The sequence below is a fragment of the Neovison vison genome, chromosome 14 (assembly GCF_020171115.1).
Source record: "Neovison vison isolate M4711 chromosome 14, ASM_NN_V1, whole genome shotgun sequence".
Classification (NCBI taxonomy): domain Eukaryota; kingdom Metazoa; phylum Chordata; class Mammalia; order Carnivora; family Mustelidae; genus Neogale; species Neogale vison.
In genome coordinates this window covers 19,516,964-19,530,647 of record NC_058104.1, presented here as the reverse complement: position 1 = coordinate 19,530,647, position 13,684 = coordinate 19,516,964, and the positions used below count along the sequence as shown (strand labels likewise).

Genomic DNA, 13,684 nt, shown 5'->3' with positions numbered 1-13,684 from the left:
ATTGATTGCCTATAGCTTTATGTCTAGTTGGCTGTTGGTTAAAGCTGTTTGTGGGGCACCTGAGTGCCTCAGAGGGTTGGGCGTCTGTCTGCCTTAGGCTCAGCTCATGATCCCAGGGTCCTGGGATTGACCCCAGCATCTGCAGGCTCCCAGCTCAGCGGGGAGTCTGTTTCTCCCTCCTCTCTGCCTCTCCCCCAGTTATACTTTCTCTCTCTCTCAAATGAAAAAGAATTTTTTTTATTTTTTATTTATTTGACAGAGATCACAAGCAGGCAGAGAGGCAGGCAGAGAGAGACAGAGAAAGAAGCAGGCTCCCCACTGAGCAGAGAGCCCAATGCAGGGCTTGATCCCAGGACCCTGGGATCATGACCTGAGCCAAAGGCAGAGGCTTTAACCCACTGAGCCACCCAGGTGCCCCTGAAAAAGAATTTTTTAAAAAGCTATTTGCAATTGGTCATCCTTAACATTTTGATCTCATAACCTTGAGGCATTTACAGGCTTTAAGTTTTGGTTTGCTTCTTTTTCTAAATTTTTTAATTATTTTAACTCAATTTAGTTAACATATACTGTATTAGTTTCAGGGATAGAATTTAGTGATTCATAATTTGCATACAACACCCAATGCTCATTACATCAAGTGTCCTCCTTAATGCCCATCTTGGTTTGCTTCTGTAAACAGTGTTAAAGAAAAAAAAAAAAAAAATGGGTCCTTGACAGGCTTAGTCAGAGACCATACAACTTTTTTTTTTTTTTTAAGATTTTATTTATTTGACAGACTGAGATCACAAGTTGGCAGAGAGAGCGGCAGGGAGGCAGACTCCCTGCCGAGCAGAGAGAGCCCCCTGGGCTCATGACCTGAGCCAAAGGGAGAGGCTTTAACCCACTGAGCTACAGCCTACCCCCCCACCCCAGCATTTGACCTCAGGGTCGAGTTCCAGCCCCACATTGTGTGGAGAGATTCGCTTTTTAAAAAGTAAAAAAGGGACAACAACCCCCCCAATGGAGTAATATATGCCAAGCCCCGTGTCAGCCAAACCAAGACTTAATATCTGACTTAACTACAGTTTAAGCCTCTTCCAGGAATGAAACTGAGCCTCCTGCTCCCTTGTCAAAACCTTTAACCAGTCAATTACCTGGTCAGTGCTAGTGAAGTCATCTGTACTATAGGCCCTCGTCCTTCCCTCAAAGGAAGGTGACCTTGCCTGAAACAATCTACTCTTTCTTTGTCTCCCTCCCTTTCTGCCTATAAAAGCCTTTCATTTTGTACAGCTCTTTGGAGCTTCTTTCTATTTGCTAGATGGGATGCTGCCTTATTCTTGAGTCATTGAATAAAGTCTATTTGATCTTTAAATTCACTCAGTTGACTTTTGTTTTTTAACAGCAGACATGGCATAAAGCCGTAGCAATCTAATGGCCTCCTTGTTTAATTAATGTAATAGGCTGCTCAGCAAATGGAGAATTTCCGTGGGGCTTATGTTCTTAGGTATTCCGTGCTTGTTCTTTGTTTGTCAAAGGAGTGACACATTTGGGAGAAGACGGAAGGTCAGAACTCTCTGGAGACTGCCTGTACCTACATCTTCCAGTCAACAACCCACAACCACCCCTCCCACCTCCCATTCATCTCCTTCCCGGACTCCCAGTAGGAAGAATGACCTTACTCCAGAAACTCTCAACTATCTTCATTTGCTAAGGGGAGGGGGGAGGACATACTACATAACCTTAGCTTGACAATAGCAAGCCCTCCAGTAGCCTGAAAATCTTCTTTAGCATATGAAAGTGCTTTGGGACACCTCCCTTTGTCCTTACCACCCAAAACCCTACAGTATATCATCAGCCATTCCTCACAACTCCAGTGCAGTTGCTGTTTCTGCCCACGGGTCCTGACCCCATGCTTTAATAAAACCACCTTTTCGCACCAAAGAAGTCTCAAGAATTCTTTCTTGGCCCTCAGCTCCAAAACTCACCTACAATCTGTAAGGGCCTATTCAGCCAGAGCAGCGCCACCCCAGTTGAACTGCCATTTTGTTGTTTATTGGGTAAAACTTAAATTGACCCTGCCCACCCCCCAGGAGAACTTACTTAAAAGCAAGTCCGGGGCGCCTGGGTGGCTCAGTGGGTTAAGCCTCTGCCTTCGGCTCAGGTCATGATCTCAGGGTCCTGGGATCGAGCCCCGCATTGGACTCTCTGCTCCGCAGGGAGCCTGCTTCCTCCTCTCTCTATGCCTGCCGCTCTGCCTACTTGTGATCTCTCTCTCTCTCTGTCAAATAAAAAAATAAAATATTAAAAAAAAAAATTCCGGGAAAGCAACCCAGGTCACAAAGCCCAAATACAAGGGTGGGTCAGGTCAGGTGGAGACATTCAATCAGTGGGGGCCCATACTGTCTCCTAGCTACCAAGGAGTATAGACCCCACCTTGGGGTGACTTTTGGGCGCCCATTCTGACTAAAGTGATAGGCTAGTTCAAATAGCTACTATGGGGTGAATTGTAGTTCAATTGGCTACCCATGTGTGACCTAGCATGACTGTGCAGCTTCCTCTGTGTATTGCAATCTCATTGGCCACCTGTGTGTGGCCAGGCTCAACCACATGGCCTTTGCACTATAAAAGTTAGTCTGTGGGACGCCTGGGTGGCTCAGTTGGTTGGACAACTGCCTTCGGCTCAGGTCATGATCCCAGAGTCCAGGGACCAAGTCCTGCATCGGGCTCCCAGCTCCATGGAGAGTCTGTTTCTCCCTCTGACCTTCTCCTCACTCATGCTCACTGTCTCTCTCAAATAAATAAATAAAAATCTAAAAAGTAAGTAAATAAATAAATAGAAGTTAGTCTGTGAGGCAGGGAGGGGTTGCGCTCTCTATAAGAGGTGTGGCACCGGCTCATCGGTTTGATTCTCGATGCTTGGCGCGAAAGCTAGACCTTCGCTTTGTGTCAGTCTCGCTCCTTTAATCACGGACCCGTTATTGGGGAACCCAACATTGGAGACCCAAAACTACATCAAAGGTCGTAAGAGACCAAGGCTGAGAAACTGGTCCAGAATCAGGGAGACCACAATGACACGACAAGAAATCTAACTCCTGGATTGGACCCCAGATGTGGGGAAAATAGCTCTAAAGGACATCATACAGAAAACTGGCAAATTTTGAGTATGAACTGTGGATTAGTTAATAAACTATTAATGTAAAATGTCTTACTTTTACTTAGCCTGTGGTTATGCAGGGAAAGGTCCTTGTCCCTAAAATATTATATAAAGTATCAAGGTGAAGGATCCCGAAGTCTGCAACTTGGCTGCAAATGGTTGGAGGGGAGTGGGGAGTGGCCTATGCAAATGAAGTTGAAATGAAAAACTAAATGGGGCAAAAGTTAACTAGTAAATATAGGTAGAAGGTATATGGGAGCTCTTTACATTACTCTTAGAACCTCCAGTAAGTTTTAAATTACATTAACACGAAACGTTCCCACCGACAACCCAACGTCACGCGCCTTCGGAACAAAAAACAAAACAAACACAAAACTGTAAACTTTTTAGTATATGTGCTGCCGAAGCGAGCACCAAAACTGTAAACTTTTTAGGAGAAGACCTCCCGATATCCAAAGGAGCCTAAGCTAGTCGGTCCGGGTTGAAATCGACCACCAAAAATCTTGAGTCACGTGGGGCAGTCCCACGTGATCCGAGGCCCTGTTCCAACATGGCGGCCTCCATGGGTCGCTGGCTTCTCTTCCTCGTTGAGCTGCTCGGCTTCCTCACGGAGGCGACCAGCGGCCTCGACTGGGGGTGAGTAAAGGTCTGGAGGCGTGAGCCTGGTTCGGGGATACTCCGCCCGGGACACAGCCCTCCGAGCTCACGGCCGCCCTGTCCCCTCAGGGCCTCCCGGGACGACGACTTGCTGCTGCCTTACTCCCGCGCGCGCGCGCGCTCCGCCCGGGACTGCTCAAGGGTGCGCGCCGGAAGCCGCGACCACGAGAGCTGGCCACCTATGCCGGCGACCCCCGGCACCCGCGGCCCGGCGGTGCGCACCTTCGTTTCGCACTTCGCAGACCGCGCAGTGCCTGGCCACCTGACGCGGGTGGCAGAGCCCCTGCGCACCTTCTCGGTGCTGGAGCCCGGTGGGTCCGGTGGCTGCGCTTCGAGGCGCCGCGCCACCGTGGAGGAGACGGCGCGGGCGGCTGGCTGCAGAGTCGCCCAGAACGGCGGCTTCTTCCGCATGAGCACGGGCGAGTGCCTGGGGAACGTGGTGAGCGACGGGCGCCGGGTGAGCAGCGCCGGGGGGCTGCAGAACGCGCAGTTCGGGATCCGCCGCGACGGGACCCTGGTCACCGGGTGAGAAGGCAGGGAGCCTCGTGACTGTCGAGGGCAGAGGACTTGAAATTTGGGTTGTAGCCGTGGTGCTGGGTTCAAGTCACCTGACAAAGCTGAGCGTCCGTTTACGTTCTGCAGAATGGGGATGGTAATACTTTTCCTGCAGTGTTTGGTCATCTCCCAGTATCACTGAGTGCTTGCTTTGTGTCAGGCAGTGTGCTGCGCGCTGGGGATATAGCAGTGAACAAGCAGACAGCCTTTGTCTTCAGGGAACTCTCCCATTACTAGGAAAAATAAATAAAAGCCGGGGAAATTATAAGATAAATTCAGATTGCATGCGCGTAAAGAAGGAAGGAACAGGGTGAACCAATGTAAATGGAGTGTGGATTTTAGAGACGGTGGATTTTAGGGAAGGTGACCTCTGGGTTGAGACCTGAAGATTAATCACAAGTTAACCAAGGTCAGAACTGGAGGAAGAGAACTACAGGCAGAAGGAACAGCAAGTGTAAGGCTCAAAGATGCAGAGGGGTTTGGTGTGTGTGAGTGACTGAAGGAAGGAACAGAGTATCAGAGAATGACAGGACTGACTTTGGTTATTTAAAAACATGCTCTAGGGGGTGCGCCTGGGTGGCTCAGTGGGTTAAGCCTCTGCCTTCTGCCCAGGTCAGGATCTCAGGGTCCTGGGATCAAGCCCCGCATCCACGTCAGGGAGCCTGCTTCCCCTCTGCCTCTGCCTGCCTCTCTGCCTACTTGTGATCTCTCTCTCTATCAAATAAATAAATAAAATATGTTCAAAATGCTCTAAGGACATCTGGGTGGCTCAGTTGGTGAAGAGTCTGTCTGCCTTTGGCTCAGATGGTGATCTCAGGGTCCTGGGATCGAGTCCTCCATCGGGCTCAATCAGGCTTCCTGCTCAGCAAGGGAGTCAGCTTCTCTCCCTCCTTCTATCCCTGCTCATGCTCTCCCTTGATCTCACTCTGTCTCTCTCAAATAAAAAAAAATAAAATCTTTAAAAAATATAAAAATGAAAACATGCTCTAATCCTGGCTGGAGGCTGGGTTGGAGCAACCAGAGTAGAAGCAAGGAGACCAATTACAAGTTGTCAGTAGGCATCAGGTGGTCGTTTGACTAGAGTGATGGCCTAGGAGGTTGAAGGCCAGAGATGAACTTGAAATCTGTTGACAATCGTTGTTTATATTAGATGAAGTATTAACGGGGATGCATAGACTGTTTACAAAGGCTGCACTCGGGACAGCATGATTCCTGGGACACCAGGAGGAATCAAGCAGCCAACCTGAGGAGGGGAGTTAGGAGGGAGCCCTGCTACCTACAGTTGTCCCTCCTGGTGAGAGAATCGCACGCCTTTTGTGTGTCCAGGTACCTGTCTGAAGAGGAGGTGCTGGAAACCGAGAATCCATTTGTGCAGCTGCTGAGTGGGGTCGTGTGGCTGATACGCAACGGAAGTGTGTACATCAATGAAAGCCAGACGACCGAGTGTGATGAGACGCAGGAGACAGGTTTGGCAGCGGGGTGCGGCACAGCCCTGTTTAGAACCAGGCCCTCTGGGCTGGTGGGGGAAGCTATTCTTAAGTCTTCGAGCAAGTACTTTTCAAGATACAGGGGATCTATGGGGAGTATGACAAATAAGGTCCCTGCTCTTGCGACCTTACAGAAGAAAGGAAATAGATATGTAATTTGCTGAAAGGAAGTGGTAAGTGCTAAGAAGGAAAAATAAAGTTGGAACAGAGGGGACAGGTAGAGGACAGGAGCTGTGACTCAGAATCCCGAATCCCTGGGGGTGAGGCCCAGGCCTGTGTGCTTTAACAAACCCCTTGGGTAATTCAGTTTAAGAACCTCTGGGATGTAGAATACTGGGGTGGGAAGGGATGCTATGGCCCTGTTGTGGAAATGACTGTTTTAGATGGAGCAGTCAAAGGAGGCCTCACTGAGGAGGTGCCCTAGACTGGAAAGAGCAAATCGCAGGAAGAACTGAGGAGAAGCACAGTCCAGCCAGAGGGAACAGAAGGTGCAGAAGCCCTAAAGCAGAAAGTGGCTGCAGGATGGTGAGGGGGGAGCCCCCAGAGATGAGGAAGGAGAAGCAGGCCAGAGTGGCCATGTTGGGTCTTGGGTTTTGTGCTGAGAACAGTGGAAGTCATTAGAGGGTTTTCCCCTGGAGGCTGATGTCACTTAATTGACACCTGAGAAGGGCCATCCAGCGGCTATGTAGAGAGTGAGTGGGACGGGGCAGAGGGGAGGCAGGACGATACATGTCTAAGTGAAAAACTGGATGGCATGGACCGAGAGGTGGAGAACAGCATTGGACTGGCCAAAAAGGCAGAGCCTAGGAGATTTCCCAGAGAGCCAGGTGATCAGCCAGGCTTCTTCTCTTTTAGGTTCCTTTAGCAAATTCGTGAATGTGATGTCAGCCAGGACAGCTGTGGGACATGACCGGAAAGGGCAGCTGGTGCTCTTCCACGCAGATGGGCAGACGGAGCAGCGGGGGTGAGTGCCAGGAACTGGGACCGCCAGGCCTGGGCCGAGTCCTGCTTTGAGGAACCTCAGCCCACTGACAGCTGGCTGTCAGAATCCCAACAGGGGATGTTCACATCCACCTGTCCCCTGCCTTCCCACACAAAACAGTTCCTAGATCGTCTCACTTCTGGGAACTCATCACCCTCTACACACTTCCTCTCAGTTCTCTCCAACTTGGGCCTCTGCCCTGCTGAGCCCCAGGTAGGGTGAAGACCTCTTTTCGAATCCCAGCTCTGCCACCTGCTAGCTCTGTGGCCACAGACAAGTCTCTCAACCTCTCTGAGCCACAGTTTCTTCCTCTGTGAAGAGAGTGTGTTGGTTTGCTATTGCTGTGTAACAGACAAGCACAAACCGCACCCATCTGGTAGATCACAGTTCTGTAGGTCAGAAGTCTGGAGGGCCCAGCTGGGTTCCATGTTGGAGGTATCCCATGGAGGTACCCCAAAAATCAAGCCATTTGCCAGGGAGGCTCTCATCTGGAGCGTCAGAGCAAGAATTCTCTTAGATCATTTGATTTGTTGGCTGATACGCTTCCTTGTGGTTGTAGGACTGCAGTCTGTGTTTTCTTGCTGGTTGTTGGCCATGGGACCCTCTGCTCCTTCAGGCTGCCCACATTCCTTCCTGTGCATGTTATGCACGCCATCTTCAAGCCAGCAAACATGCATCCAGTCCCTTCTTCCCCTTTGTATTTGCAGTCTCTCCTGCTCCACATTCTGCCAGCAGCCAGGGAAAGGTCTGCTTTTGAGAGCTTTTGTGATTCCCCTGGGCCCCCCGAGATAATCCAGGACAGTGTCCCCACTTATGGACAGCTGAGCCGTGTAAAATAACACAGTCATGGGGGTGACCTCTCATTATAGTCACAGCTTCCAGGGGTTAAGATGGGACATTTGGGGGGCACCTGGGTGGTTTAGTTGGTTGGGCAACTGCCTTCAGCTCAGGTCACAATCCTGGAGTCCCAAGATCAAGTCCCGCATCAGGCTCCCAGCTCTATGTGGAGTTCGCTCTCTCTGACCTCGCCTCTCATGCTCTCTCTCAAATAAATAAATAAAATCTTAAAAAAAAAAAAAAAAGAGGGGACATTTGGGAGGAAATCCCATTTAGGAATCTGCCTGCCACAGTGGGGGTGATACTGTCCACCATGGAAAGGAAAGCCAGTTAAACAGGAAAGGCAGTGGACACAGTCAACGTTAATGCTCTTGTGCTTCAGCATTAACCTGTGGGAGATGGCAGAGTTCTTGCTGAAACAGGACGTGGTCAACGCCATCAACCTGGATGGAGGGGGCTCCGCCACCTTTGTGCTCAACGGGACCTTGGCCAGTTACCCATCAGATCACTGGTAAGCATGCCAGAGCCCCCTTCTTGAGGTCTACGTCCAGGCCTGTCCTCAGCTGTCTCATTCAACAAAGACTGAGCACCTACTGCGTGCCAGGCCCTGGGGATTCACCTGTGAGCAGGAAGAGCCGAGATCCCTGCCTCTCACTGCTTCCAAGAAGAGAGTCAAATTATACATACTGTGCCAGTGTCCCCAATGCCAATGAAAGGGGTTTTGTAGGTCAGGAAAGACCTCTTTGAGTGTAATGGAACCTCAGCTGGGCTCTGAGGGTTGAAGAGGTGATGAGGCAGAGCCGGGAGAACCTTCCAGGCAGCAAGAACAACATGTGTAAAGGCCCTGGGGTTGGAAGAGATTGTCAGGGTGGGAAGAACCTATAAAAGGCTGGAGAACGGGCAGGGGAGAGACAGCTCTTGGGAACTATGGTAGGGGGTAGGCGGGGTCCACTGGGGGATGGTCAGTGTCTTGGCCTCTTCACACACTGTGTCCCCCCCTCCCACAGCCAGGACAACATGTGGCGCTGTCCACGCCGCGTGTCTACCGTGGTGTGTGTGCACGAGCCCCGCTGCCAGCCACCTGACTGCAGCGGCCATGGGACCTGTGTGGAGGGTCGCTGCCAGTGCACGGGACACTTCTGGCAGGGCGCGGCTTGCGACAAGCTGGACTGTGGCCCCTCCAACTGCAGCCTACACGGGCTTTGCACAGAGAGTGAGTGGGATCTCTGGGGTGGCAGCTGTGACTGGGGCTCCCAGCCCTCCCTGCCCTGGCCTTGCCCGGGCCCTCACCTGGCCTCCTTGGTCTTGTCTTGGCAGCTGGCTGCCGCTGTGAAGCTGGATGGACGGGCTCCAACTGCAGTGAAGGTAAAAGCCGCCAGGCCAGGTGCTCCGCACCCCTGGCCCCCTGGGGAGCAGGTGATCGTGGCAGCTGCCTTTATCCTCCTCCTGCTTCTTGCTCTCGCCTGACTGTAAATCACTGCATTAGTTTCCCACGGCAGCCACAACAAATTCCACAAACTGCATGGCTTGAAATAGCACTTACACTGTCTTAGTTCCAGAGGGCAGAACTGCAAAATCATGGTGTCTGCAGGGCCCTCACTCCCTGTCAGAGATCTAGGGGAGGCTCCTTCCCGCCCCTCCCAACTCCTAGTGGCTCCAGGCATTCCTTGCCTTGTGGCCACATCCCTCTAGTCTTTGCCTATGTCTGTCTTTCCATTCCCTTACACGGACCCCAGCTCATTGGATTTAGGGCTCACTCTAAATCCAGATGCCCTCATCTTCTACGGTCTTCACTTAATTGTATCTGCAAAGACTCTGTGTCTAGGTGAGGTTATGTTCACAGATTGTGAGGATTAGGACACAATATCTTTTTTTTTTTTTAAGATTTTATTTATTTATTTGATAGATCACAAGTAGGCAGAGAGGCAGGCAGAGAGAGGGGGGGGAAGCAGGCTCCCCGCAGAACAGAGAGCCCGATTTGGGGCTCATTCCCAGGACCCTGAGATCATGACCCAAGCCGAAAGCAGAGGCTTTACCCACTGAGCCACGCAGGTGCCCCAGGACACAGTATCTTTTGGGGGGACACAGTTCAGCCCACCACAGCCATCCACAGTTTCAAATCCTTCAGGGCTTTCTTTTGAGTACGTGAAAGGAATGAAGCCCTTAGCCTGACCTGCCGGGTGCTGCAGCCCTTCCCCAACTCACTGACCCAGCTGCACTCCTCCAGACCCCACCTCAATTGCCCTGTCCCCCGACGCCTGCCCGCCCCACCCCCTCCAGCGGTCTGCTGCTGCTGCACTTGTCCCCACCTGCACATCCGTGTCTGCTTCCTGGCTCCCTGGCCACCTGTCCATCTAGACAGGAAGCTCCAGGAAGGCTCAGTGTCAGGGCCTGCCTTGAAGTGTGTTCTCCTTAACTTTCTATTGGAAGCATGTGTGAACCTACGGGGCCACTTAGGGTGACTGAGATCTGTTTGTAGTCTTCTTGGCCCTCACCCAGGTGGGGCGGGGCTGAATTTTAAAATGACTCCCCTTTCCCGGGGCCAGCTTGCAGCAATGGCTCCTTCGGGACAGACTGTGCCGTGAAGTGCAGATGTCAGAACGGAGCTGCCTGTGACCCCGTCCAGGGGACCTGCACCTGTCCTCCTGGCTTCACTGGAGACACCTGTGAGCAGGGTAAGCTACACAGGCCCCAAGTCAGCTGGGAGGAAGTGTCACCCAGGGGCACCTCCAGGATCTAGCCTGGGGGAGCCCCGGGGTCACTTCTGCTTCAGCCCAGCTCTGCACACACCTGGGGCCCATCCTGTCTGTGAAGAGAGAGGTCCTGCCACTGAGGCCTCCACTTCTGCCTCCTCTCCACAGTGTGTCCCCTCGGCTGGCATGGGCCAGGCTGCCAGATGCCTTGCAAGTGTGAGCACCAGTGTCCCTGTGACCCCCAGACTGGCAACTGCAGCCTGGCCCAGGCACCAGCCCTTACCAGCATCTTCTCCCAAGGTATGGCTCCTCCCAGGCTCCTGGGGGGCAAATGGGGCACACCCCTTCCCTCCCAGCATGTCAGCCTCTCTCTGCTGTCTTACAGTGAAACAGTGTCTCCGACCATCTGAGACCACCCCGAGAACAGGAGAACTCTCCCTTCTCACCGGGTAGGAGATTTGGTGGGACTTGGGGCTGGGATGGGAGGAAACCCCCCTCTCCCTCCATGAGGTATGGCCTCTGCTCAGGGACTGGGCAAGGCTGGGAGGTGACGTCAGCCACCCAGGCAATGTTTCTTCAGTGTAAACACAGAGAGAGTCACAGCTAATGCTCACAGCCTCCCAAGTGGGCCTGGGAGATGGTAAGAAGGACCCTGGTCACCACCCCAGTGGGAGTCGAAGGGGCAGGGCATCGGGGCTCCTTTCCCTGTAAGACTCGCAACTTACTTTCTCGGGTCCTGGTGTTGGGTACAGAAGTGCCAACCTCCAAGGAACTCACACCATTTCTCAAGCACCACCCTGCGGTGGGCTTTCTGTTTGCTAGTGCAAACCTCAGGGAGGGGGTGCTGAAATGGATTGCTGGGTCCCTTCTCTGGAGTTTCTGCTCTAGTAGGTCTGGGGTGGAGGCTGAGAATCTGCATTTCCAGGGTGATCCCAGGGGATGGTAATACTGCTGGCCTGGGGACCCCACTCTGAGAACATCTTTTCTTGTAGTTCTCAGCTCATGGCCCAGCCCCACCCACACTGAAGGTGAGAATCATGTGTGGGTATGAATGAAAAGCTCCTGGCGATGTCCTGGAGGACAGTCTTATGATTAATAATGCAGATCCCAGGTCCCTCCTGGATGTCCTCACTCAGTGAGCCTGGGGTGAGGCTCTGAAGGCCCAGAACCACACCTGAAGAAAACCTCTTGGAAACATGCTTTGAAAATGTTCCCAGAGCAGGGACAGTGGCTCCCGGGAGTGTCTGGCCCCTGGTCTTAAGTTCAAGCTCCCTAGTGCATACCTGGATCCCGCTGATAGCTGCCGGCAAGGGAAGGGGAGCCCTGGGGGCGGATGAGCATGTCCCCGCCCCCAGCAATGTGCTTGTGTCTGCTTTTGCATGGAGGGCTTCAGCCACAGATTTCACATGAAGGAGGAAAACAAGGATAGTTGGAAGACCCCGCCCGCTCCCCAGGAGGGAGGAAGGGGTGCCGTTCTCCCTGCGCTCTCTGCTTTGAGGTTTCTGGAACAACGTCCCCCAGAGCACAGGATGCAAACTGATGCCTCTTGGGCCATCATCGTGAGATCCCCAACTGTATTGTATTTGCCCTGCATAATTTAAAAAATGTAAGGTTTATTAGCAGCTTCTGAAAATCAGCAACATTCACATAAAAAAATTTTTTTTCTTTTCATGGTTTTCTCTTAACTATCAGGAGATGTGGCAGGGCTGGCCTGCATAACACACAGGGACTGTCACTACTGCTCCCCGAGCGTGTGTCTGGAGGGTACCCCCTGGCCCTGCCAGCCCCATTTTGCTCCAGAACAGTGGTTGTGTTCTCCCTGGAGGCTCCCGACTCTGCCTCTGTTGTGGTGGAGGGGAAACCCCTCCAGCACTGCCCCACAACCCCCTGTTGAGGCTCTCTCTTCTGCACCCAGGACCGCCTGGCTGGCCCTCACCCTGGCCCTAGTTTTCCTTCTGCTGATCAGCACGGTGGCGAACGTGTCCTTACTCCTTGGCTCGAGGGCAGAGCGGAGCCGGCACCTGGATGGGGCCTACGTTTACCACCCACTGCAGGAGATGAACGGGGAGCTTCTGGCCATGGAGAAGGAACAGCAGGGTGACGCCCACAACCCCTTCAAGGACTGACGCCTCCAGCCGTCCACCATGGCCTGCTCTGAAAGCTCATTTCCACACGGCCTCGTTTCTGCAAGGGAAGCCTCAAGGCCGCTGGTCGTCTGGGTGCTCTCAGCCCCAGTGCCAAGCCAAGCTTCTGATAGCACCTGTGCCTCAGCCCCTCACCTGGCCCCAGGCCCTCCCCTGGTCGCCTGCCATGACACACGCAACCCTAGCAATACCGTGCTCCCCAGAGAGAGACTGCCTCCTTCCCTGCCTGCCTGTGTCTGCTGCCTGAGTGGCCTGTCCCCCGAGGGCCTGCTGTGCTGCCAAAGAGCCTCTGGCCTCCTGAGGCAGAGGCCGCTAGCGACGGGACGCCCCGTGACCGCACCGTGACTGAGTGGCAGGGGCCAGCCAGCCCCCCTGGACAGGGATGAATTACAGAGACGATGGCCATGTCACGGGACCCTTCTCTACAGACCTCATTGCAGAATTTGCCAATTAGAATTCTACTTCCTGTCACAGGGAGCTCCTTCGAAGGGACAGGGGATAGAATCATGTTTACAAGCTTTCTATTTTGGTACCCTGCTGCAGAGAGAGGTTTTTTTTTTTTATCACTTGAATAAATTGATGTAATAAAAGGAGCCCCCCAGGTGGCAACTAAAGCCTGAATTGTGGATTTCTGGAAGTACCTAGTTCTTAAGGGTGGGGTTGTGTCACCTGAATCCAGGGTCATAAATGGGCAGCCCAGAGCATGTCCAGCTCCCTGATCTGTTCATTTGATCCAGGACTTCTGACTTTGTGGTGCACACGAGTCACCTGAAGATCTTGTTAAAATGCAGATTCTGGCCCAGGATGGGGTACAAGAGTCTGAGTCTCACGAGCTCCTAGGTAATGCCAAGACTTGGGGGGATGGGCGGGTCTGGACCATGTTTTGAAAGAAGGAAAAAGTGTAGTCTGCACCATGACTTAACAGGCTTTAAATTAGTTACCAGCGTTTAAATGTCAAGAGATAAACAATTTAAGATTTCTGATTTCTTATTTATTTATTTACTTATTTATTTTAAAAGATTTTATTTATTTATTTGACAGAGAGATCACAAGTAGGCAGAGAGGCAGGCAGAGACAGAGAGGAGGAAGCAGGCTCCCCACTGAGCAGAGAGCCTGATGTGGGGCTCGATCCCAGGAACCTGAGATCATGACCTGAGCCGAAGGCAGAGGCTTTAACCCACTGAGCCACCCAGGCG

General features: G+C 52.4%; 1 protein-coding gene across 4 annotated transcripts; it reads left to right on the top strand.

Annotated features, from left to right (window-relative positions):
* Positions 1 to 3,671: 3,671 nt before the first annotated feature.
* Positions 3,672 to 13,109, top strand: NAGPA (N-acetylglucosamine-1-phosphodiester alpha-N-acetylglucosaminidase). Of its 4 annotated transcripts, none has more exons than XM_044233111.1 (11): positions 3,672 to 3,769; positions 3,860 to 4,315; positions 5,672 to 5,811; positions 6,688 to 6,796; positions 8,034 to 8,162; positions 8,659 to 8,864; positions 8,969 to 9,016; positions 10,198 to 10,326; positions 10,513 to 10,644; positions 10,730 to 10,793; positions 12,260 to 13,109. In XM_044233111.1, the coding sequence occupies exons 1-11, from the start codon at positions 3,684 to 3,686 to the stop codon at positions 12,468 to 12,470; spliced, it is 1,710 nt and encodes a 569-aa protein (XP_044089046.1). In that variant the 5' UTR covers positions 3,672 to 3,683; the 3' UTR covers positions 12,471 to 13,109. The 4 variants fall into 4 exon arrangements, with proteins under 4 accessions (XP_044089046.1, XP_044089048.1, XP_044089047.1 ...); XM_044233113.1 differs by having other exon boundaries at positions 11,337 to 12,347; XM_044233112.1 differs by lacking the exon at positions 10,513 to 10,644.
* The last annotated feature ends 575 nt before the right edge of the window (positions 13,110 to 13,684 follow it).